This window comes from Loxodonta africana, chromosome 26, assembly GCF_030014295.1.
Source record: "Loxodonta africana isolate mLoxAfr1 chromosome 26, mLoxAfr1.hap2, whole genome shotgun sequence".
NCBI lineage: Eukaryota > Metazoa > Chordata > Mammalia > Proboscidea > Elephantidae > Loxodonta > Loxodonta africana.
In genome coordinates, this window is record NC_087367.1 from 36,254,375 (window position 1) to 36,281,609 (window position 27,235).

The following is a 27,235-nucleotide window of genomic DNA, read 5'->3' on the forward strand; positions in this document are numbered from 1 at the left end:
GGAAAAATAAAACATTCCTAAGACCTGCTATTGTCACAAGAAGCATTCCAAACATTTTAGGACAGTTTTCAAACTCAGTTTGATTTCAATTTACGTTTCAGCTTCATCTCTTTGACCCCACTTTTTGTGTCCCCACCACATGTTCCCTTCTCTTCAGGTACATTACAGATCTCTGGTTCCCAAACAGGCCTTTCTCTTATACCCTTCATTGACTTTGTACATGATGTTTTCTGTACCTAAAACACACTTCCCTTCTGTCTCTGGTTGACTTCTACTGATTCTTTATTGTCTAGCACAAATGTCATCTTAAGAAAAAACATTTATAGTGTTTATTATCACATATTATGGTTACAAGTCAGTTTTTGGTTTCCCCTACTGGGTTGTGGACTCTTCAAGAGCAGTAAATGTATCTTATTCTTCTTTGTAAGATGAATACCTTCCACAGTGTTTGACACACAATGATAACTTCATAAAAACTTGCTGACTGAAATGGTGACTAAATGATTGACCTTAGCGGTAGTTGTGTCTTTACAGTTGAAGTGCGATTCAGAGGACCTGGGTCCTATACTGCTTTTAAGTACCAAGCAACATACTTCTTTATCTATAATTTAGCATCATGCTGTACCTCTTTTGAATTAAACTTTTTATTTCAAGGTAATTGTAGATTCACATGCATTTGTAAGAAATAATAACAAAATCTCATGTACCCTTTACCATCTTGCAACACTTTACTACAGTATAACAACCAGATATTGACATTGGTATAATCAAGATACAGAACATTTCCAAGATCAAGAGCATCCTTCATGTTGCCCTTTTATTGTTACACCCACTTCCCTCCTACCCTCACCTCTCAACTCTTGACAACCGCTACTCCGTTCATCATTTTTATATTTTTGCCATTTCAAGAATGTTATATAAATTTAAGCATATAGTTTATAGCCTTTTGGGTTTACTTTTTTCCACTTAGCATAATTCTCTAAAGATTTGTCCAGGTTGTTGTGTATTATTGATAGTTCATTCCTTTTTATTGCTGAGCAATACAATTCTATGGTATTGATGTGCCACAGTTTGTTTAACCATTCACCCATTGAAGGACATCTGGGTTGTTTCCAGATTTTGTCTAAGTAAAGCTGATATGAATATTAATGTACATGTTTTTGTGTGAACATAAATTGTCTATCCGGTGTGATAAATGCCAGGAGTGCAATTGTTGGGTCATATGGTAGAAGCCCTGGTGGCGAAGTGGCTAAGAGCTCAGGCTGCTAACCAAAAGGTCAGCAGTTCAAATCCATCATATAGGGCCGTTCTACCCTGTCCTATAAGGTCACTATGAGTTGGAGTCGAAATCAACTCAATGGCACACAACAACAACAACAATGGTAGTTGCATTTTTGGCTTTTGAAGAAACTGCCAAACTGTTTTCCAGAGTGTCTGTCCCATTTTATATTCCCACAAGCAACGTACGAGTGATTTAATTTCTCCACATCCATTCCAGCATTTTGATGTTGTCATTATTTTATTTTAGCCATTTTGATAATTGTGCAGTGATGCCTCATGGTGGTTTTAATTAGCATTTTCCTAAAGTCTAATACTGCCGCGTGTCTGTCAGTTTGTCGTACTGTGGGGGCTTGTGTGTTGCTGTGATGCTGGAAGCTATGCTACCAGTATTCAGATACCAGCAGAGTCACTCATGGAGGACAGGTTTAAGGTGAGCTTCCAGACTAAGACAGAGTATGAAGAAGGACCCAGCAGTCTACTTCTGGAAAGAATTAACCAGTGAAAACCTTATGAGTTGTGGAACACTGTCTGATATAGTGCCGGAAAATGAGCACCTCAGGATGGAAGGAACTCAAAAGACAACCGGGAAAGAGCTGCCTCCTCAAAGTAGAGTCAACCTTAATGACATGAATGGAGTAAAGCTTTCAGGACCTTCATTTGCTGATGTGGCACGGCTGAAAATGAGAAGAAACAGCTGCAAACATCTATTAATAATCAGACCCTGGAATGTATGAAGTATGAATCTAGGAAAATTGGATATCATCAAAAATGAAGTGGAATGCATAAACATCTATATCCTAGGCATTAGTGGGCTCAAATGGACTGGTATTGGCCATTTTGAATTGGACAATCATATAGTCTACTATTCTGGGAATGACAACTTGAAAAGGAATGGTGTTGCATTGATTGTCAAAAAGAACATTTCAAGATCTATCCTGAAGTACAATGCTGTCAGTGATAGGATAATATCCATACACCTACAAGGAAGACCAGTTAATATGGCTATTATTCAAATTTATGCATGAACCACTAAGGCTGAAGACGAAGAAACTGAAGATTTTTATCAGCTTCTGCAGTCTGCAGTTGATAAATATGCAATCAGGATGCACTGATAATTACTGGTGATGGGAATACGAAAGTTGGAAACAAAAAAGAAGGATCGGTAGTTGGAAAATACGGACTTGGTAATAGAAACCATGCCAGAGAGTGAGTGATAGAATTTTGCAAGACCAACGACTTCTTCATTGCAAATACCTTTTTTCACCAACATAAACAGTGACTATCGTGGACCTCGCCAGATATAATACACAGGAATCAAATAGATTACATCTGTGGAAAGAGGTGATGGAAAAGTTCAATATCTCAGTCAGAACAAGGCCAGGGGCCGACTGTGGAACAGACCATCAATTGCTCACATGCAAGGTCAAGCTGAAACTGAAGAAAATTAGAAAAAGTCCACGAGAACCAAGGTACAACCTTGAGTATATCCCAACTGAATTTAGAGACCATCTGAAGAATAGATTTGACACATTGAACACTAAGGACCAAAGACCAGACGACTTGTGGAATGACATAAGAACCTCATACAAGAGGAAAGCAAGAGGTCATTGAAAAGACAGGAAAGAAAGAAAATACCAAGACAGATGTCAGAGGAGACTCTGAAACTTGCTCTTGAACATTGAGTAGCTAAAGCAAAAGGACGAAAAAGAACTGAACAGAAAATTTCAAGGGGCGGCTCAAGAAGACAAAGTATTATAATGACATGTGCAAAGAGCTGCAGATAGAAAACCAAAAGGGAAGAACATGCTCAGCATTTCTCAAGCTGAAAGAACTGAAGAAAAAATTCAAGCCTCAAATTGCAATAGTGAAGGATTCTATGGGGAAAATATTAAAAGACACAGAAAGTATCAAAAGAAGATGGAAGGAATGTACAGAGTCATTATACCAAAAAGAATTAGTCAACATTCAACCGTTTCAAGGGTTTGCATACAATCAGGAACTGATGACACTGAGGGAAGAAGCTCAAGCTGCACTGAAGGCATTGGCAAAAAGCCAGGCTCCAGGAATTGATGGAATGTCAATTGAAATGTTTCAACAAACAGATGCAGCAGCGCTGGAAGTACTCACTTGTCTATGCCAAGAAATTTGGAACACAGCTACTTGGCCAACTGACTGGCGGAAATCCATATTTATGCCTATTCCCAAGGCAGGTGATCCAATGGAATGTGGAAATTATCAAACAATATGTAAAAATTTTGCTGAAGATCATTCAAAAGCAGCTGCAGCAGTATATCCACAGGGAACTGCCAGAAATTCAGGCCAGATTCAGAAGAGGACTTGGAACCAGGGATGTCATTGCTGATGTCAGATGGACCCTGGTTGAAAGCAGATAATACCAGAAGGATATTTACCTGTGTTTTATTGACTATACAAAGGCATTCGACTCTGTGGATCATAACAAATTTTGGATAAAGTTGCGAAGAATGGGAATTCCAGAACACTTAATCGTGCTCATGAGACAGTTGTTTGGCCAAACAAGGGGATACTGCGTGGTTTAAAGTCAGGAAGGGTGTGCATCAGGGTTGCATCCTTTCACCATACCTATTCAATCTGTATGCTGAGCAAATAATCTGAGAAGCTTGACTGTATGAACAAGAACGGGGCATCAGGATTAGAGGAAGATGCATTATGCAGATGACACAAACTTGGTTGCTGAAAGTGAAAAGGACTTGAGGCACTTACTAATGAAGATCAAAGACCACAGCCTTCAGTATGGATTACACCTCAACATAAAAAAACAAAACTAAAACCCTCACAACTGGACCTATAAGCAGCATCATGATACATGGAGAAAAGATTGAAGTTGCCAAGGATTTCATTTGACTTGGATCCACAATCAATAGCCATGGAAGCAGCAGTCAAGAAATCAAAAGATGCATTGCATTGGGCAAATCTGCTGCAAAAGACCTCTTTAAGTTGTTGAAAAGCAAAGATGCCACCTTGAAGCCTAAGGTGCGCCTGATCTAAGCCATGGTATTTTCAATCACATCATATGCTGGACAATGAATAAGGAAGACCGAAGAAAAATTGACGCCTTTGAATTGCGGTGTTGGCGAAGAATATTGAATATACCATGGACTGGCAAAAGAAAGAACAAATCTGTCTTAGAAGAAGTGCAACCAGAATGCTCCTTAGAAGCAAAGATGGCGAGACTGCATCTTACATACTTTGGACATGTTGTCAGGAGGGATCAGTCCCTGGAGAAGGACATCATGCTTGGTAAAGTATAGGGTCAGCGGAAAAAAGGAAGACTCTCAATGAGATGGACTGACACAGTGGCAGCAACAATGGGCTCAAGCATAACAAAGATTGTAAGGATGGTATAGGACCGGGCAGTGTTTCATTCTGTGGTACATAGGGTCGCTATGAGTCAGAACCGACTCGACAGCACCTAACAACAGTAACAATGGCTAATAATGTTGAGCATTTTGTGTGTGTGTGTGTGTGTGTGTGTGTGTGAAATATCTGTTCATGACTTTGGCCCATTTTTAAAAATTAGATTGATTTTTACTGTTCAGTTTTGAGAGTTCCTCATATATTCTAGATACTAGCCCTTCGCCATATACGTGGTTTGCAAACATTGTCTCCCAGTGTGTAGTTTGTCTTTGTATCCTCTCAACAGGGTGTTTTTTGAGCAAATGTTGTTTTATTTTTAATTTGATGAGGTCCTGCTTATCAATTTTTTTCATTTTAGGCATTATGTTCTTGGCATCGAGTCTAAGACTCTTAGCCCAGTTCTCACTGTTTTTCTCCTATGTTTCTTTCTAAAAGTTTTGTTGTACATCTTATATTTAAGTCCATGAGTCATTTAGTGTTAATTTTTGTATAAGGTGTAAGATTTTCTTTTTCTTTTTTTGCTTATGAATGTCCAGTTGTCACAGCACTATTTATTGAAAAGCTATTCCTCTTGCATTGAATTTCTTCTGCTACTTTGGCAAAAACCAGTTAAGCTTAAAGTCGTCCCTCAGTATCCACAGGAGTTGGTTCCAGGACCCCCTACAGACACCAAAATCCATAGATGCTCAAGTTCATTATATAAAATGGCTTAGTATTTGCATATAATCTACATACATCCTCCCATCTACATTAAGTCATCTATAGATTACTTATAATGCCTTACACTTGGTTTTTTTTTTAGATTACTTATAATGCCTTATACAATGTAAATACTATATAAATACTTGTTATATATAGCACTGTATTGCTTAGAGAATAATGACAAGTCGCAAAGCAAACAATGCTCAAACAGCTAGGGAGAGACTGAAAATCTGTGAAATGGTGGGGGGCTACAACACGGTGTGCCTACACATCATTTCATTCACGTGGATATAGCATAGTGGCATGTGGCAAATTCAAATTTTGCTTTTGGGAACTTTTTTTTTTTTTTTTTTTAGTATTTTTGATCTGTGATTGGTTGAATCCGCAGATGCAGAGCCCAAGGATACTGAAGGCCTGAGGGCTGACTGTATTTGTATGAGCCTATTTCTGAGCACTCTATTCTGTTTCATTGATCTATGTGTGCGTCTATTCCCTCACCAATACTATATAGTTTACAGTTTTGATTACTATAGCTGTATACTGTGTTGAAATCAAGTGAACTGATTCCTTCCACTTTATTCTTCTCTTTCCAAATTGTTTTAGCTGTTCCAGTTCCTTTGCTTTTCCATATAAATTTTTGAATAATCTTGCCTATATCCACAAAAATTTTTCTGAGATTTTGATAGAAATTATGCTAAACCTGTGCATCGATTTGGGGGAAAATTGACATATTTACTATGTAGAGTCTTCCAAACCTTAAAACACTGTATGTCTCTACAGTTTTTTAGATCTTTTTTGTCAAATTTATATATGTAGATAGTTCATAGTGTTTCCTCATTCTTTTGATGTCTTCAAGATCTGTAGTGATATCTCCTGTTTCATTCCTTGTATTGGTAATTTATGTCTTGTTCTTTTTCTCTGTTAGTCTTGCTAGAAGTTTGTTGATTTTACTGATCTTTTCAAAGAGCCAGCTGTTCTTTCACTGATTTTTTCTATTGTTTTTTTCTGTTTTCACTTTTATTGATTTCTGCTCTTTACTATTTTCTTCCTTCAGTTTGATACGGTTTAATTTTGATCATCTTTTTCTAGGTTCTTGGGATGGGAGCTTAGATTATTGATTTAAAACTTTTACTCTTTTATAATGTATGTATTTAGTGCTATAAAATCCCCTCCCCTCACTGCTTAAGCTGTGTCCACAAATTTTGGTAAATTGTATTTTCAATTTCATTCAGTTCCATGTATTTTTTAAAATTTCCCTTGAGACTTTCTGTTTGACTCGTGGATTATTTAGAAGTGTGTTGTTTGGTTTCCAAGTGTTTGGAGATGTACTTGTTGTCTTTCTGTTACTGATTTCCAATTTGGTTCCATTTTAGTTGAGGACACGCTGCATGGATTCAACTCTTTTAAATTTGTTGAGGTTTGTTTTGTAACTCAGATTTGGTCTATCTTAGTAGACGCTCCATGGATACTTAAATAGGATATATATTCTGCTGTTATTGGATGGAGTGTTCTATAAATGTGGATTAGATACTGTTGCCTGATGGCGTTGTTGAGTTTTAATCTTTTCTTATTTTTTGTGTAGTTTTTCTATTGATCGTTGACAGAGGGGTATTGAAGTCTCCAACTGTAACTGTGGATTTGTCTATTTTTCCTCTCCGTTCTATCAGATTTTCCTTGACATATTTTGCAGCTCTGTGTTTTGGTGCATACACAATTAGGGTTGTTATGTCTTCTTGGTGGATTGACCATTTTATCATTATATAACGTCCCCCTCTATTTCTGGCAAATTTTTTTGTTCTAAAGTTTAATTTTTCTGACATTAATATAGCTACTTCTGCTTTCTTTTGATTAATGTTTGCAAGGAATATAGAGAGACAGAGACAGGAAGAGAGTCCACTTGTGTCATTTTACCAGTTCAAGTGAAGTATAGAAATCTTACCAATTTTTACAACTCTTGACTCTTCTTCATTTATAATTTAAAAATATTTTCTTTACATACATTTAGAATCACATCAGACATTGTTATAATTTTTTGCTGTAGCCATTAAACATAATTTAAAAATTCAGGAGGAGAAAGAAATCCTATTGTTTTTACTGATAATTATGCTTAAAACCAAAAACAAACCCTTTGCTGTTGAGTCAATCCCAACTCATGGTGGCCCTGTAGGGCAGAGTAGAGCTGCCCCATAGGGTTTCCAAGAAGTGCCCAGTGGATTCAAACTTCTGTCCTTTTGGTTAGCAGCCGAAGCTTTAACTACTACGGCACCAGGGTTTCCATAATTATGCTTAGAGTGTTTTTTTCTTCCTTCCCGATATCCCAAGGTTCCTTCCTTTATCATTTCCTTTCTGTTTAGAGGACTTATTTTAGTCATTCTTTAGGGTATGTCTGCTATAGACGAATTTTCTTAGTTTTCCTTCATCTAAAAATGCCTTTATTTTTTCTTCATTCCTCTTTTTTTTCCTTCAAAATTTTTATTGTGCTTTAGGTAAAAGTTTACAGAACAAATTGGTTTCCCACTCAATAGTTTGTCCATAAAGTGTTCCATGCCATTGATTTCACTCCTCACAATGTGTCAGCATTTCCCCATTTCCATCTTAGGTTCCTCATTTCCTTTTATCATGATTTTCTAGCCCTTCCTTCCATCTCGTCTTTGCTTTGGGGCAAATGTTGCCCCATTGATCTTGTATAATTGATTGTTCTAAGGAGCACATTCCTCTCGGGTATTGTTTATGTTACAGGCTTGACTATGGTTTGGCAGTTCATCTAAGGGGAGTTGCTAGAAATTCAAGCCAGATTCAGAAGATGCCATGGAACAAGGGGTATCATTGCTGATTCCAGAAAAATGTTTACTTGTGTTTTATTGGCTATGCAAAGGCAATCTACTGTGTGGACCATAGCAAATTATGGATACTGTTGTGAAGAATGAGAATTATAGAACACTTAATTGTGCTCATGCGAAACCTGTACATAGACCAAGAGTTGTGGTTTAAAATCAGGAAAGGTGTGTGTCGGGGTAATATCCTTTCACCATACCTATTCAATTTGCCACTCTGAGCAAATAATTTGAGAAGCCGGACTATATGAAGAAGAACATGACATCAGGATGGGTGGAAGACTCATTAACAACCTGCGATAGGCAGATGACAAAACTTTGCTTGCTGAAAGCAAAGAGGGCTTGAAGCATTTACCGATGAAGATCAAAGCTACGGCCTTCAGGGGACCATGGTCTCAAGGAACATCTAGCTCAACGGCATAACATAGTTTATAAAGAAAATGTTTTACATTCTACTTTGGTGAGCAGCATCTGGGGGCTTAAAAGTCTGTGAGCAGCCATCAAGGATACTCCACTGGTCTCACCCCTTTGGGAGCAAGAAAGAATGAAGAAAACTAAAGACACAAGGGAAAGATTAGTCCAAAGAATTAATGAACCACATCTACCATGGCCTCCACTAGACTGAGTCCAGTACAACTAGATGATGCCTGGCTACCACCACTGACTGCTCTGACAGGGATCACAATAGAGGGTCCAAGACAGAGCTGGAGAAAAATATAGAACAAAATTCTAACTTATAAAGAAAGACCAGACTTTCCAGCCTGACAGACACTGAAGAAAGCCTGAGAGTATGGTCCCCAGATACTCTTTCAGCTCAGTAATGAGGTCTCTGGAGGCCCATGGAACAAAACAAGACTAAAGGGGCACATCAGCCCTTGGGCAGGGACTGGAAGGTAGGAAGGAACAGGAAAGCTGGTAATAGGAAATCCAGGATTGAGAAGGGAGAGTGTTGACATATTGTGGGGTTGTTAACCAATCTCATACAACAATGTGTGTACTGTTTGATGAAAAACTAGTTTGTTCTGTAAACCTTCATCTAAAGTTCAAAATATACGTATATATAATAAAATAAAATTAAAAAAATAGACTACAGCCTTCAGTATGGATTACACCTCAACATAAAGAAAAAAAAAATCCTCACAACTGGACCAATAAGTAACATCATGATAAAAGGAGATAATGTTGAAGTTGTCAAGGACTTCATTTTACTTGGATGCTCAATCAACACCATTGGAAGCAGCAGTCAAGAAATCAAACAATGTATTACTTTGGGCAAATCTGCTGGAAAAGACTTCTTTAAATTGTTAAAAAGCAAATATGTCACTTTGAGTACTAAGGTGTGCCAGACCCAAGCCATGGCATTTTCAATTGCCTCATACACATGGGAAATCTTGACAATGAATAAGGAAGACCAAAGAAGAATAACTGCATTTGAATTACGATATTTGTGAAGAATATTGAATATACATACCATGGACTGCCAGAAGAATGAATATGTCTGTCTTGGAAGAAGTACAGCCAGAGTGCTCCTTGGAAACAAGAATGGTAAGACTTCGTCTTGCTTACTTTGGACATGTTACTAGGAGGGACCAGTCCCTGGAGAAGGACATCATGTTTGGTAAGGTAGAGAGGGTCAGCGAAAAAAAGGAACACCCTCAATGAGATGAACTGACATAGTGGCTTTAACAACGGGCTGAAACAGCAATGACTGTGAGGATGGCACAGGACTGGGCCTTTTTTTGCTCTTTTGTACATAGTGTTGCTATGAGTTGGAACCGACTCAATGACACCTAGCAACAAAAACAACATAGTTTGCCTGAAAGGTGGTTTCTGGGAATGGCTTCAGTTCCAGTTCAGAAGGGTGTCTGTCTTAGGGCCGTAGTCTCAGGGGCTTTTCTAGTCTCTGTCAGCCCAGTAAGCCTGGTTTTTTTTGTGAATTTGATTTTTTGGTCTACAGTTTTTCTCTCACTCTGTCTGGGACGCTCAGCTGTGATCTTAGTCAGAGTGGTCGGTAGTGGTAGCCAGGCACCATCTAGTTCTTCCTGCCTCGGGGTCTTGCAGACCGTGGTTCACGTGGTTCATTAGTCCTTTGGACTAATTGCTCCCTTGAGTCTTTGGTTTTCTTCACTCTCTTTTTCTCCTGATGATAAGAGACAAATAGATGTATTTTAGATGGTGTGTGCAAGCTTTTAAGACCACAGATGCTACTCACAAAAGTAACACTGCAGAACTTGTGTTTATGAACTGTGTTGTACCAGTTGACTTAGTTTCTTTTCATTCTTTAAAAATTTTTTTTTTTTTAATGTTTATTGTGTTTAAGTGAAAGCTTACAAATCAGGTCAGTCTCTCATACAAAAATTTACATACACCTTGTTGTACACTCCTAACTGCTCTCCTCCTAATGAGACCGCACACTCCTTCTCTACACCATGTATTCCTGCTTCCATTCAGCCAGCTTCTATCCACCTCTGCCTTCTCATGTCCCCTCCAGACAGGAGCTGCCCACATAGTCTCATGTGTCTACTTGAGCCAAGAAGCTCACTCCTCACCAGTATCAATTTTCTATCTTATAGTCCAGTACAATCCCTGTCTGAAGAGCTGCTTTGGGAATGGTTCCAGTCTTGGGCTAATAGAAGGTCTGGAGACCATGACCTCCAGGGTTCTTCTAGTCAGTCAGACCATTAAGTCTTGTATTTTTGTGAGAATTTGAGGTCTGCATCCCACAGCTCTCCTGCTCCATCAGTGATTCTCTGTTGTGTTTCCTGTCAGGGCAGTCATCGGTTGTAGTGGAGCACCATCTAGTTCTTCTGCTCTCAGGGTGATGTAGTCTCTGATTTATGTGGACCTTCTGTCTCCTGGGCTCATAATTACATTGTGTCTTTGGTGTTCTTCATTCTCCTTTGCTCCAGCTAGCCACTTGCTAGCATTTGAGACCCCAGATGCCACTCATCAATGTGGGATGTGGAATGTTTTCTTAATACATTTTGTTATGCCAATTGACCTAGATGTCTCCTGAAACCATGGTCCCCAAACCCCCGCCCCTGCTACACTGGCCTTCGAAGTGTTCAATTTATTCAGGAAATTTCTTTGTTTTTGGTTTTTCCAGTTGTGCAGACCTCTCCTGTATTGTGTTGTCTTTCCCTTCGCCTAAAATAGTTCTTGTCTACTATCTAATTAGAGAGTACCCCCTCCCTCCCTCCCTCCCATCCCACTCTCATAACCATCAAAGAATATTTTCTTCTCTGTTTAAACTATTTCTCCAGTTCTTATAATAGTGGTCTCATACAATATTTGTCCTTTTGCAACTGACTAATTTTTCTCAGCATAATGCCTTCCAGATTCCTCCATGTTACGAAATGTGTCATGGATTCATCACTGTTCTTTATTGATGCGTACTATTCCATTATGTGAATATACCATAATTAATTTATCCATTCATCCATTGATGGGCACCTTGGTTGCTTCCATCTTTCTGCTATTGTAAACAGTGCTGCAGTGAACATGGGTGTGCATATATCTGTTCATGTAAAGGCTCTTATTTCTCTAGGATATATTCCAAAGAGTGGGATTGTGGATTGTATGGCAGTTCTATTTCTAGTTTTTTAAGGAAGCACCAAATCTATTTCCAAAGTGGTTGTACCATTTTACATTCCTACCAGCAGTGTATAAGTGTTCCAGTCTCTCCACAGCCTCTCCAACATTTCTTATTGTGTGTTCTTTGGATTAATGTCAGCCTTGTTAGGGTGAGATAGAATCTCATTGGAGTTTTGATTTGCATTTCTCTAATGGCTAATGATGGTGAGCATTTCCTCATGTATCTGTTAGCTACCTGAGTGTCTTCTTTAGTTAACTGCCTGTTCATATCCTTTGCCCATTTTTTAATTGGGTTATTTGTCTTTTTGTTGTTAAGTTTTTGCAGTACCATATAGATTTCAGAGATCAGATGCTGATCAGAAATGTCATAGCTAAAAACTTTTTCCCAGTCTGTAGGTAATTTTTCACTCTTTTGGTGAAGACTTTGGATGAGCATATGTGTTTGCTTTTTAGGAGCTCCCAGTTATCTAGTTTCTCTTCTGGTGTTTGTGCATTGTTATCAATGTTTTGTATATGGTTTATGCCATGTATTAGGGCTCCTAGCATTGTCCCTATTTTTTCTTCCTTGATCTTTATCATTTTAGATTTTATATTTAGGTATTTGATCCATTTTGAGTTAGTTTTTGAGCATGGTGTGAGGTACGGGTCTTGTTTCATTTTTTTTGCAGATGGATATCCAGTTATGCCAGCACCATTTGTTAAAAAGACTGTCTTTTCCCCTTTTAACTGACTTTGGGCCTTTGGCAAATATCAGCTGCTCATATGTGGATGGATTTACGTCTGGGTTCTCAATTCTGTTCCATTGGTCTATGTATCTGTTTTTGTACCAACACCAGGATGTTTTGACTACTGTGGTGGCATAATATATTCTAAAATCAGGTAGCATGAAGCCTCCCACTTTGTTCTTCTTTTTCAGTAATGCTTACTTATCTGGGGCCTCTTTTGTTTCCATATGAAGTTGGTGATGTGTTTCTCCTCATGAAAAAATGTCATTGCAATTTGGATTGGAATTGCATTTTATCTATAGATCACTCTTGGTAGAATAGACATTTTTACAATGTTGAGTCTTCCTATCCATGAGCAAGGTATGTTCTTCCACTTAAGTAGGTCTCTTTTGGTTTCTTGCAGTAGTGTACTGTAGTTTTCTTTGTATAGGTCTTTTACGACTCTAGTTAGATTTAGCCCTAAGTATTTTATCTTCTTGGGGGCTATTGTAAATGGTATTGATTTGGTGATTTCCTCTTTGATGTTCTCTTTGTTGGTGTAGAGAAATCCAACTGATTTTTGTATGTTTATTTTGTATTCTGATACTCTGCTGAACTCTTCTATTAATTTCAGTAGTTTTCTTGAGGATTCTTTTGGGTTTTCTGTGTGTAAGATCATGTCATCTGCAAATAGAAATACTTTTACTTCTTCCTTACCAACCTGGATGCCCTTTTATCTCTTTATGTAGCCTAACAGCTCTGGCAAGGACCTCCAGCACAATGTTGAATAAGAGTGATGATAAAGTGCATCCTTGCCTGGTTCCCGTTCTCAAAGGAAATGCTTTTAGAATCTCTCTATTTAGGATGATGTTGGCTTTTGGCTTTGTATAAATGCCCTTTGTTATGTTGAGGAATTTTCCTTCTATTCCTATTTTGCTGAGGGTTTTTATCATGAATGGGTGTTGGACTTTGTCAGATACCTTTTCTGCATCAATTGTTAAAATCATATGATTCTTGTCTTTTGTTTTGTTTATTTGATGGATTACACTGATTGTTTTTCTAATGTTGAACCAACCATCCCTGCATACCTGGTATGAATCCCACTTGGTCACGGTGAATTATCTTTTTGATATGTTGTTGAGTTCTATTGGTTAGAATTTTGTTGAGGATTTTTGCATGTAAAGTTCATGAGGGATACAAGTCTGTAATTTTCTTTTTTTTGTGGTGTCTGTACCTCATTTTGGTATCAGGGATATGCTGGCTTCATAGAATGAGTTTGGGAGTATTCCTTCCTTTTCTATGCTCTGAAATTCTGTTAGTCATAGTGGTGTTACCTCTTCTCTGAAAATCTAGTAGAATTCTGCAGTGAAGCCAGCAGGGCCAGGGCTTTTTTTTGTTGGGAGTTTTTTGATTAACTTTTCAATCTTTTTTGTTGTTGTTGTTTTGGGTCTATTTAGTTGTTCTACCTCTGTTTGTGTTAATTTAGATAGGTAGCGTGTTTCTAGGAATTCATCTATTTCCTCTAGGTTTTCAAATTTGTTAGAGTAGAATCTTTCGTAGTAATCTGATATGATTCTTTTAATTTCAGTTGGGTCTGTTTGTGATAAGGCCCATCTCATTTCTTATTCAGGTTATTTGTTTCCTTTCCTGTTTCTCTTTTGTCAGTCTGGCCAATGGTTTATCAATTTTGTTAATTTTTTCAAAGAACCAGCTTTTGGTCTTGTTAACTCTTTCAACTGTTATTATGTTCTCTATTTCATTTAATTCTGCTCTAATTTTTATTATTTGCTTTCTTCTGGTGCCTGAGAGTTTCTTTTGTTTCTCTTTCTATTTGTTCAAGTTATAGGGATGATTCTTTGATTTTGGCCCTTTCTTCTTTTTGTATGTGTGCATTTATTGATATAAATTAACCTCTGAGCACTGCTTTAGCTGTGTCCCAAAGATTCTGATAGGTAGTGTTCTCATTCTCATTGGATTCTATGAATTTCTTTATTCTATCCTTAACTTCTTCTATAACCCAGTCATTTTTGAGCAGGATATTGTTGAGTTTCCAAGTGTTTGATTTCTTTTCCCTGCTTTTTCTATTATTGATTTCTACTTCTATGGCCTTATGGTCAGAGAAGAAGCTTTGTAATATTTCAATGTTTTACCTGTTAAAGCTTGCTTTATGACCTAATATGTGGTCTATTCTAGACAATGTTCCATGTGCGCTGGAAAATAAAGTATACCTGCCTGCCTTTGGGTGGAATGTTCTGTATATGTCTATGAGGTCAAGTTGGTTCATTGTGGCATTTAGATCTTTCATGTCTTTATTGAACTTCTTTCTAGATGTCTGTTGTTCACTGAAAGTGGTGTGTTGAAGTCTCCCACAGTTATTGTGGAGCTGTCTATCTCTCTTTTCAGTGCTGTTAGAGTTTATGCATCTCATTGGGTGCATTAATATTTAATGGTTATGTCCTCCTGGTATATTGTCCCTTTAATCATTATATAGTGTCCTTTTTTATCCTTTGTGGTGGATTTAAGTTTAAAGTCTATTTTGTCAGAAATTAATATTGCCACTTCTGCTGTTTTTTGATTGTCGTTTGCTTGATATATTTTTTTCCATCCTTTGAGTTTTAGTTTGTTTATGTCTTTAAGTCTAAGGTGTGTCTCTTGTAGGCAGCGTGTAGACGGTTCATGTTTTTTTCATCCGTTCTGCCACTCTTTGTTTCTTTATTCATGCATTTAGTCCATTTACATTCAGCGTAATTATGCATAGGTATGAGTTTAGTGCTGTCATTTTGATGTCTTTTTTTGTATGTTGTTGGCAGTTTCTTTTTCCCACTTAACTTTTTTATGCTGAGTAGTTTTTATATATTGTCTTTTCCTCTTATTTGTTGTTGTTGATTTTGTTTTTACTGATTCTTCATTTTTTTTCTTGTATTTTATTTTTATGTGTAGGATTGTCAGCCTCCTTTGTGGTTACCTTAATATTTACCGCTATTTTTCTATGTTTAAATCTAACTTTTATTTCTTTATATCACCTTGACTTCCTCACCATATAAAAGATCTGTGACTACATTTTTATAATCCCTCTTTATTGTTTTAATGTTGTCATCTTTTACATAACAACATCACTGTTTCCCTGTTTTGAGCATTTTTTTGTCTTGATTTATTTTTGTGATTTCCCTATCTGGGTTAACATGTGGTTGCTCTGTGCTGTGTTCTAGTCTTGGGTGGATATCTGATATTGATTTTCTAAACAGAGACCTCTCTTTAGTATTTCCTGTAGTTTTGGATTTGGTTTTTACAAATTCCCTAAACATCTGTTTATCTGGAAATGTCCTAATTTCACCCTCATATTCGAGAGACAGTTTTCCTGGATGTATCATTCTTGGGTGGCAATATTTTTCCTTAAGTGCTTTGTATAAGTCATCCCATTGCCTTCTTGCCTGCATGGTTTCTGCCAAGTAGTCCAAGCTTATTCTTATTGACTCTCTTTTGTAGGTTACTTTTCATTTATCCCTAGCTGCTCATAAAAAAATTCTCTTTATCTTTGGTTTTGGCAAGTTTGATTATAATATGGCTTGGTGACTTTCTTTTGAGATCTACCTTATGTGGAGTTTGATGAGCATCTTAGATAGATATCTTCTTATCTTTTGTGATATCAGGGAAGTTTTCTGCCAACAAATCTTCAAGAATTCTCTCTGTATTTTCTGTTATCCCTCCCTGTTCTGGAATTCCAATCACACACAAGTGGGACTCTTGATAGAGTCCCACATGTTTCTTAGTTTCTTCATTTTTTAAAAATTCTTTTATCTGATTTTTCTTCAAATATATTGGTGCCAATTGCCTTATCCTACATTTCCCCAATTCTGCATTACAATTCCTGAATTATTCTCCTCTGACTTCCTATTGTGTAGTCTAATTCTGTAATTTTATTGCTAATCTTTTGAATTTCTGAATGTTGTCTCTCTATGGATTCTTGCAGCTTATTAAATTTTTCATTATGTTCTTGAATAATCTTTTAATTTCTTCAACTGCTTTATACGTGTGTTCATTGGCTTTTTCTGTACGTTGCCTGATTTCATGTCTGATGTTGTCCCTGATGTCTTGAAGCATTCTGTATATAAATCTTTCATATTCTACATCTGGCAATTCCAGGAATATATCATCATCCAGGAGAGATCTTGATTCTCTGTTTTGGGGGTTTGTAGAAGGAATCATTGTCTGCTTCTTTATGTGATTTGATATCAACTGCTGTCTTTGAGCCATCTATAAGTTATTGTAATAATTTATTTTATATTTGCTCACTTATTCCTATCTTCTTGTTTTGTGTTGTTTCAGTATACCCAGATAGGCTACTATAGTGTGCTAACTTGATTATTGGAGCCTTTGAAGCACTAAAGTCTTGTTACCAGATGGTTAGAGCTGTTACCAGGTATATGAGCCTATGAGTCCGTTCACCATTCACTATCAGGTGTCCTGATAGCCGGTCACCTAGTGTGTGGTGTAGGCTATCATCACCCACTATCTTAGAGGAGCAGTAGTGATGGTTGTATGCACTGGTTTCTTGTAGCAGCAGGGGGTCAAACTCTGAGGAAGGCAGGGTGCTGACAGCCTTCCCCCACGTGCCAGTGAGGAAGGAGCATCTCTGTTCTCTAGAGTGCTCTGGTGGGTGGGCTCTGCAGCTGTACCTTAGGCACCCAATGTTTATACTTGTAAACACTGGTAGGCACCACTATCCTCAGACCCCTTTTGCAGGTGGCTAGGTGGTGTGGATGGAGCCTCAGCCCTCAGGTCTCTGCTATGGGTAGGTAAGGGCTCTGTTTAATAGGTTGAGTGGTATCGGACCTCCAAAACCTGCCTCTCCATTGCTCAGCTGAAACAATTATAGTCAGACCTCTAACAGATTTGTCTTTGCATTATAATAGACACCTGGTTCCATGTAGGGGTGAAAGCCAAAGTCTGTGGATCTCTTATGCCTGGACTGGAGCTGCTTCTGCTCTGATCTTCCAGTTTAGGGGAGTTGGGAAAGTATTTTTCCCCCCATTTGTTAATTTGCTACTTCTCTTAGGTCAGGAGAATGGATCAGAAAAAAGCACTTCAATCTTAGGCCCAGGCTGGCTGGGGCAGGGAGGGGAGGGATCAGATAGATAGGAGAGAGTAGTGCGATAAAATAGACAAAATCTTGTATTGAGAGCGCTGTTTAATCTCAGATTCCAGAGGCGTGTGTAGCCTGTGTGCCCTGGCTGGGTCCCTGCTGAGATTGCCCTAGAGGGTTAGGACTGTGTCCCATGCTTGCTGTGTTTCAGGAAATCACCATTAGCCCTACCACACTTGTGCCAAAGAACAGCACTAAGGAATCAGAGCTAGGGTGCTGCGCGGGCTCCACAACTAGTCGCTGCTGCTGTGGAGTTTCTCGCTCCCTTGTCACTCAGGTCGATTCCTTAGTTCTGTGTTTGATGGTCAGAGTTCATAGACTGTCATATATGTAATCAATTCATTTGTTTTTTCAGGTCTTTGTTGCAACAGGGTTCAGTGGAAGCTTCTGCCTAGTCAGCCATCTTGGCCCCCACCAGCCTCTTTTGGTTTCTTGCAGTAGTGTTTTGTAGTTTTCTTTGTGTATATATACATTTCTTTTATGTCCCTGGTTAGATTTATTCCTAAGTATTTTGTTTTTTTAGGGGCTATTGTAAGTGGTATCATTTTCCTGATTTTCTTTTTGAATTCCTCTCTGTTGGTGTATATGGATCCAACTGATTTTTGTATGTTTATCTTGTATCATGCTACTCTGCTGAATCTTTCTATTAGTCCCGGTAGTTTACTTGTGGAATCTTTAGGGATCTCTACATATAGTATCATATCGTCTGAAAATAGGGAGAGTTTTACTTCTTCCTTACCAATGTGGATGCCATTTATTTCTTTTTCTTGCCTTATTGCTGTAGCTAGGACTCCTAGCACAATGTTCAATAGGAGTGGTGATAAAGGGTATCCTTGTCTCATTCCTGTTCTCAGGGGAATGCTTTCAGCCTCTCTCCATTGAGAGTGATGTTGACTATTGGTTTTGTACAGATGCCCTTTATTATGTTGAGGAATTTCCCTTCTATTCTTATTTTTTTGAGAGGTTTTTTTTTTTTTTATCAGAAACGGATGTTAGATTTTATCAAATGATTCTTTTCTTTCCTTTTACTTATGTGGTGGATTACATTGATTGATTTTCTTTTGTTGTACTGTCCCTGCATACATGGTATGAATCCCACTTAGTAGTGGTGTCTTATTTTTTTGATATGGTGCTGAATTCTATTGGCTAGAATTTTGTTAAAAAATTTTGCATCTATATTCATGAAAGATGCTGGTCCGTGCTTTTCTTTTTTTTCTGCTGTGTCTTTGCCTGATTATAGTACCAGGGTTATGCTAGCTACATAGAATGAATTTGGGAGTATTCCTTCCTTTTCTATGCTCTGAAATATTTTGAGCAGTACTGGTATGAGCTATTCTCTGAATGTTTGGTAGAATTCTCTAGGGAAGACTTCTGGGCCAGGATTTTGTTGTTGTTGGGAGTTTTTTTGTTGTTGTTGTTACCTTTTCAATCTCTTGTTATGGGTTTGTTCAGATTTTCTACCTGTTTGTGTTAGTTTAGGTACTGTCTTAGTCACCTAGTGCTGTTATAACAGAAATACCACAAGTGGGTGGGTTTAACAAAGAGAAGTCTATTCTCTCACAGTCGAGCAACCTACAAATCCAAATTCAGGCATTAGCTCCAGGGGAAGGCTTTTCTGTATCTGTTGGCTCTGAAGGAAGGTCCTTGTCATGCACCAGTCTTCCCTTGGTCTGGGAGCATCTCAGTGTAGGAACCTCTGGTCCAAGAGACACACTCTGCTCCTCGTGCTGCTTCTTGGTGGTATGAGGTCCCCATGTCTCTCTGCTTGCTTCTTTCTTTTATACCTCAAAAGAGATTGGCTCAAGACTCTATCTAATCTAGTAGACCTCATCAATGTAACTGCTGCTAACCCATCTTATTACATCGTGCTGATAATATTTACAACACATAGGGAAATCACATCAGATGATAAAATGGTAGATAATCATACAAGGGAATCATGACCTAGCCAAGTTGACAAACATTTTTTGGGGGACACAATTCAATCCATGACAGGTAGGTAGCATGTTTCTAGGAATTTGGCCACTTCCTCTAGGTTTTCAAATTTGTTGGAGTATAGTTTTTCATAGTACTCTGTTACAATTCTTTTTATTTCAGTTGAAAATGTTGTAATGTCCCCAATCTCATTTCTTATTGGGCTTAGTTTCTTCCTGTCCTGTTTTTCTTTTGTTAGTTTGGCCAGTGGTTTGTCAATTTTGCTTAACTTTTCAAAGAATCAACTTTTGGTTCTGTTGATTCTTTCTATTGTTTTTCTATTCTCTATTTCATTTATTTCTGTTCTGACCTTTATTATTTCCTTTCTCCTGGTGGTTGTGGGCTTCTTTTGCTGTTCTCTATTTGTTCAAGTTGTATAGCAACATTTTGATTTTGTCCCCCTTTTTTTTTGATGTGTGCATCTATTGCTGTAAATTGACCTTTGAGCACTGACTTTGCTATGTCCTAAAGGTTTTGGTATGATGTGTTTTCATTCTCCTTTGATTATAGGAATTTTTTTTTCCATATTTGATTCCTTCTATTATCCAGTGGTTTTTAAGCAAGGTGTCATTCAGTTTCTATGTTTTTTATTTTTATTTTTTTTTCCTCTCTCTTCCTGCTCTTAATTTTTAGTTTTATGGCACTATGATTGGAGAACATGCTTTGTATTATCTCAGTGTTTTGGATTTTGTTGAGGGTTGCTTTGTGGTCTATTCTGCTGAATGTTCCTTGTGAATTCAAAAACAGTGTATACTTTGCTGCTGTTGGATGGAGTGATCTATATATGCCTATGAGGTCAAACTAGTTGGTTGTGGTCTTTAGATCTTCTGTATCTTTGTTGAGTTTTTTTCTAGATATTCTGTCCTTTACCAAGAATGGTGTATTGAAGTCTGTAACTATTATTGTGGAACCATCTATTTCTCTTTTCTATGCCATTAGAACTTGCTTTATGTATTTTGGAGCCCTTTCATTGTATGCATAGGTATTTATGTCTTCTTAGTAGATTATCCCTTTAATCATTATATGATTATATCCATTTTATGATGGATTTTGGCTTAATGTCTATTTTATCTGAGATTAGTATTGCCACTCCTGCTCTTTTTTAGTTGCTGTTTGCTTGATACTTTTTTTCTATCCTTTGATTTTTAATATATTTATGTCTTTGTTTCTAAGGTATGTCTCTTGTAGACAGTGTATTGAAGGTTTTTTTAATCCATTCTCTCACTCTGTGACTTTATAGGTGCATTTAAGCCACTTACATTCAGTGCAATTATCAATGGCTATGAGTTTATTGCTGTCATTTGGTTGTGGTTTTTTTGTGTGTGTGTGTGGTGCTGACATTTTTTTTGTTCCTATTACTTTCTTGCCCGGAGTTCCTTTTGTTTGTGGAATTTTTTTTTTCATGTCTTTTGTTTTTATAGATTATGTGTTTATTGAGTCTTTATATTGTTCTTTTTTAATTTGATGAGTAAATTTGTTAACTTTCTTTGTTACCTTTACCCTTATCTTCGTAAGGTTGAGCCAGTCTTTCATTACTTGATATTGTGTTGACTTCTCCATTTGTAAGTTCTATACTTACACTGTTTATCCCCCCTTTTATTGTTTTAATGTTGTCATTTACAGATTGACATCTCTGGTTCCCTGTTTTAAATCTTTTGGTTTTGTTTATCATCGAGAATTCATTACCTAGGTTGGTATCAGCATGATGCTGTCCTGTGTCCTAGATTCAGGTTGCTGTCTGATGTTGTTGGTTCCCTAACTGAAGGACTCCCTTTAACATTTCTTGTAAGTTTGGTTTGGTTTTTACAAATTCCCTTAATTTCTGTTTATCTGGAAAAGTCCTACTTTCACCATTGTATCTAAGAGAGAGTTTTCTAGGATACATTATTCTAGGTTGGCAATTTTTTTTTGAGTAGACTTTTTTGGCCTACTTTCTTGGCATTTTCAGATGGTCAACTTTTTGTTTCAAGTCTGGGTTTTATAAGACAAATAAAACTTCAGGAGTTCACCACCATGCCATTCCTCAGATCCTATGGTCCCTATACATTCTGCCTTCTTTCTACCTTTCAAAGTATTCATATGTTTATTTTACGTATAGTGTCCAGGGCTTTTAGTTGTACATAGTGGGAGGAATGGGGTAAAGTATGTCTACTCAATCTTACTGGAGTAGAAGTTCCCCCTAACTTCCATTAAGGTTGAGTTTCTCCCAGGATAAATGTCCAAAACTTAGTTACAGTTAATGCTCCTGGAAATACATTATAAATGACCAGGGTAAAACCAGAAGTGGGAGTTATGTACTCCTCATTGTAACCACAGATTTTACAGATGAACATGGCATATTTATTTGTTTTGAAAAATAGCTAGAGCCCTATAAACACTCAACTGTACCAACACTCGACGGCAACTAATAACAAGAAGGAGAGAGAGAGAGAAAAGATGGAGTTCAAAATGTCAATGGAGAAATTCTGCTTTGCCTGAAATATATGACTTTTTTAAATAAAAATCTATTATATATAACTAATGAAATTATAAAATTAAGATTTTAAAAAAGAATACAATGGTGAAATGCCTTCAAAATGGTGAGGGTAACTGGAAAGCTTATTTCCAACCTAAAATCTCATCTAAGCCAAACTATCAATGAAGGGTGAGGGCACAGTAAAGACATTTTCAGACATACGAGGTATCCTTTCTTAAGAAGATATCAAGGGACCTACTCCAACAAAATGAGATCAAATTAAGGAAGAGAAAAACATGGGACCTGGAAGCACAGGATTCAGTACGGAGAGAGGTGAAGAGAATCCCTAAAATGACTGTGAGGGGTAAACTCCCAAGGTAACAGCTGAACAGCAGTCCTAGTGGGTAACTAATTCAAGTTGGAGTAGACCAGAAGGCTCTGCCTTTTTCAAATGATATGGAATCCCTGGTGGTGTAGTGGTTAAGAACTGCAGCTGCTAACCAAAAGGTTGGCAGTTTGAATCTTCCAGGCAGCACTCCTTGGAAATTCTATGAGGCAGTTCTACTCTGTCCTGTTCTATAGGGTCACTATGCACAGAATTGACTCAATGGCAATGTTTTTTTTGTTGTTTTTTATAAAGAGAAATAAAGTTCTCATACATGCACATGGATGAATCTTGAAAACATTATACTAATTAAAATAAGATACAAAAGGACAAGTACTGTATGATTCCACCTACATGGAATACCTAGAATAGGCAAATGCATAGACACAAAAGTTTATTAGTGGTTACCTGGGGTTGGAGGCAGGAGAGAACGGGGAGTTATTGCTTAAGGTATGCTGAGTTTCTCTTTGGTGTGATCAAAAAGTTTTGGAAATAGTGGTGATGGTTGCACAACATGGTGAATGTAATTAATGTCACTGAATTGTGCACTAAACATGGCTAAAATGACAATTTTTTGTTATATATACTTTGCCATAATAAAAGTTTTAAAAATGGATTAATAAAACAAAATTTTGTTTAAAGAGGCAAGTGATTGGTTCCAACTAGAAAGCCTGGGAAGGATTTCCCCATAGAAGAGCTGGATGAGGATTTTAGTAGGTGGTTAAGATGAGAAGAGTAATAAAGGTGAGAGACTAACATGTAGTCATAGAAGAGGCTAAAAAGATAGGTTGAGACAAGATCATAAAGTGTACTGAATTCCATGCTTAAAGATATATGGATTTTACCCTGTCAGTAATACATGCCATTTTTAAGCAAGTGTTTGACCTAACATTACCTTGTATTTTACTGTGAGGCATAAATTAGAGACAGGAGGAATTGAAGACCATGAGTACAATAAGGAGGTTGTTGCAGTATCCCAGAGAAGAAATAATTTGGGCCAAGCAAGGGCAGTGACAGTGGGGCTGGGAAAGGCAGGGATGGGTGAGCCCTTCGAGTTCCTTTTTGGAGGAGCCATGAAATGAATGCATTGTTTTCTCCCGTTTTACTTTCCTTTGCTTCAGGTAATGGAGCGAGCTCTATTTCACATGGACAACTGCTATAAAATACCCAATATCCGTGGCACTGGGAAACTATGCAAGACCAACCTGCCCTCCAACACGGCCTTCCGGGGCTTTGGGGGGCCCCAGGGGATGCTCATTGCCGAGTACTGGATGACTGAAGTTGCAGTGACCTGTGGACTGCCTGCAGAGGAAGTAAGATGGGAATTTGGTGGTACAAGTCTGAGTGAGTTAGTCTACTTTGGGGAGAGTGGCTTTGTATCTTGGACATCTCTCATGGGAGGAGGCAGCACAGGCATTGTTGAAGGGGCTGGTGGCTTACTTTTTAGGTTGTACCTCCCCTAGCCTCTTGCCACCAACAAGCTGTTAGTCTCTCTTTCCTTGGGAAGGTAAGGAAGAAGAACATGTACAAAGAAGGAGACCTGACACACTTCAACCAGAAGCTTGAGGGATTCACCTTGCTGAGGTGTTGGGATGAATGCCTAGCAAGTTCTCAGTACCAAGCTCGGAAGAATGAGGTTGAGAAATTCAACAAGTAAGCATTAGGAGGGGAGGAGTCTGATGTTCCGGTGCTCTCTTGGGTTTCATATTCTACGGCCTTTTTGCTGAACCTAAAGTAAGAAACTAATAATTAAGTAGAGAAATTATGAGGCTGCTCAGTTTTCCAATTCACTCAGAGCCATCTCTGGAAGATCTGGTAATGATTTTCAGCCAGGGGCAGATGTGCTTAGAGTGTATACTTGCAACTGTAGCCCATCAGTTATGGTTCATCTTTACAGATTTGTATGCCTTCTGGACACACCATAGTACAAACAGCACTGGCCCAGGACTGAGAACACCACAGTTATGTACCTGGCTCTGCCACTGATCTATAAATGTGAGATTGGCACCTCCCTGAGACTCAGTTTCATTATCAGCAAAGTGGGGATAATGATGCTGGCTCATATTCCTCACAGAGTGACTCCGATAACCAAATACAAAGCACAGAAAAGATCATCAGCAAGTCACAATTTCTCCCTGGGATGATGACCATCCAAGATCACCAGGGTACTCTGACCAAATCCAAATCCCACTCTGGAAAAGGAGCAATGACACTTTAAAGTCAGGACTCCCAGGCATGGTCCCTGCTCCAGTGTACTGGAAGACTTAAGACCCAAATTCCCCCCTTTATCATTTTTGCCCACACAATTTGAGCACAACTCATTTGTTGACATTGGTTATATGGATGGCCACAAGGATCCTTGTTCTGATTTGGTGTAAAGATGTTAACTGAGAATATGTCCAAACTGACATAAATATGGCAGGGAAATTCCAATGAGAATGTTCCTTTTTCTCCAGGGAGCATTGTTGGAAAAAGAGAGGATTGTGCGTAATTCCTACCAAGTTTGGAATATGCTTCACAGTGCCTTTTCTGAATCAGGTAATTGCTTCAAATAATTTTCATAAAATTTTGTCAGTCTTCACTCAACTGGGCCCCAGCTTTCCCTTGTTTATCGTATTGCAAGGGAAATCCCATTGTCACTGGTAACAGCACTGGCTGGGGAGCTCCTTGCTGTTTAAATGAAATTTGTGCTTGCATGTCCTTAATTCTCTAATGTATCACAGAACAGTGAAAGCAGCATGAGACTTGGAGATCTGAGTTAACCTCTAGCTCTTATTCCTAATTGTAGTGCTATGAACAGCTACTGCTTTTCTGATCCTGTTTCTTCATCTTTAGAATAAAGACAAAGATAGTTGACCTACCTTCCTTTAAGGATAAGAGAGAGAGAGAGAAAGATATGAAAATAATTTGCACACTATAATTTAAATCACAAGATTTAAATTAAGTCGTAAGGCTTATACTGCTATAATTTTTTATATAGTGGTATAAATCTTATGATTTATGCTGATATAATTCTTTTCCCCTACATGTCTGTCAGTTTGTTGTAACATGGTGGCTTGTGTATTGCTGTGATGTTGGAAGCTATGCCAATGGTATTCACATACCAGCAGGGTCACCCATGGTGGACAAATTTCAGTGGAGCTTTCAGACTAAGACAGATAGGAAGAAGGACCTGGCGATCTACTTTTAAAAAAATTAGCCAGTGAAAACCTTATGAATAGCAGTGGAACATTGTCTGATATAGCACTGGAAGATGAGCCCCTTGGATTGGAAGGTGTTCAAAATATGACTGGGGAAGAGCTGCCTACTCAAAGTAGAGTCTACCTTAATGACATGGATGGAGTACAGCTTTCCAAACCTCCATTTGCTGATGTGGCATGACTCAAAATAAGAAGAAACAGCTGCAAACATCCATTAATAATAGGAACGTAGAATGTATAAAGTTTGAATCTAGAAAAATTGGAAATCATCAAAAATGAAATGGATCAATTGGCATAACATAGTTTATAAAGAAAATATTCTACATACTACTTTGGTGATTAGTGTCTGAGGTCTTAAAAGCCTGTGAGCAGCCACCTAAGGTACGCCATAGGTCTCATCCCATCTGGAGCAAAGGAGAATGAAGAAAACCAAAGACACAAGGGAAAGATTACTCCAAAGGACTAATGGACCACAACCTTCACCAGACTGAGTCCAGCACAACTATATCATACCTGATGACCACCACTGACTGCTCTGGCAAGGATCACAATAGAGGGTCTGGGACAGAGCTGGGGAAAAATGTAGAACAAAATTCTAACTCACACACACACATACAAAAGACCAGACTTACTGGCCTGACAGAGACTGGAGAAACCCTAAGAGTGTGGTCCTCAGACACCCTTTTAGCTCAGTACTGAAGTCACTTCTGAGGTCCACACTTCAAACAAAGATTAGACAGGCACATAAGACAAAACAAGACTAAATGGTCACAGTAGCCTGGGGGCAAGGACAAGAAAACAGGAGGGGACAGGAAGGCTGGTAATGGGGAAACCAAGGTTGAGAAAGGGAGAGAGGTGACACGTCGTGGGGGTGGCAACCAATGTCACAAAACAAATTGTATATTAATTGTTTAAGGAAAAACTAGCTTGCTCTGCAAACCCTCATCAAAGGTACGATAATATTTTTTTTTTTAAATCAAATGAAATGCATAAACATTGATATCCTGGGCATTAGTGAGCTGAAAGGGACTGGTATTGGCCATTTTCAATTGGATAATCATACGGTCTACTATGCTGGGAATGACAGGATGGTGTTGCATTCATCATTAAAAAGAACATTTAAAGACCTATCCTGAAGTACAATGCTGTCAGTGATAAGAAAATGTCCACATGCCTACAAGGACGACCAGTTAGTACCACTATTATTCAAATTTATGCACCAACCACTAAGGCCAACGATGAAGAAATTGAAGATTTTTACCAACTTCTACAGCCTGAAGTTGATCAAACATGTAATCAGGATGCACTGATAATTACCGTGAGTGGAATGGGAAAGTTGGAAACAAAGAAGAATGATCAGTAGTAGGAAAATATGGCCTTAGTGACAGAAAGGATGTCAGAGATCAAATGATAGAATTTTGTAAGACCAATGACTTCTTCATTGCAAATTCCTTTTTTCAATAACATAAATTGTGACTATATATGTGGACTTCAGTGGACGGAATACACAGGTATTAAATCAACTACATCTGTAGAAAGAGATGATAGAAAACTCAATATCAACAGT

General features: G+C 38.0%; 1 protein-coding gene across 1 annotated transcript in view; it reads left to right on the forward strand.

Annotated features, from left to right (window-relative positions):
• XDH (xanthine dehydrogenase) overlaps window positions 1-27,235 on the forward strand; it is a 96,963-nt gene that overhangs the window by 57,113 nt on the left and 12,615 nt on the right. The window contains exons 25-27 of the mRNA XM_003416059.4: window positions 23,590-23,781; window positions 23,976-24,121; window positions 24,925-25,006. Of these exons, the coding sequence (XP_003416107.2) occupies window positions 23,590-23,781; window positions 23,976-24,121; window positions 24,925-25,006 (420 nt within the window). The remainder of the gene's footprint in view (window positions 1-23,589; window positions 23,782-23,975; window positions 24,122-24,924; window positions 25,007-27,235) is intronic.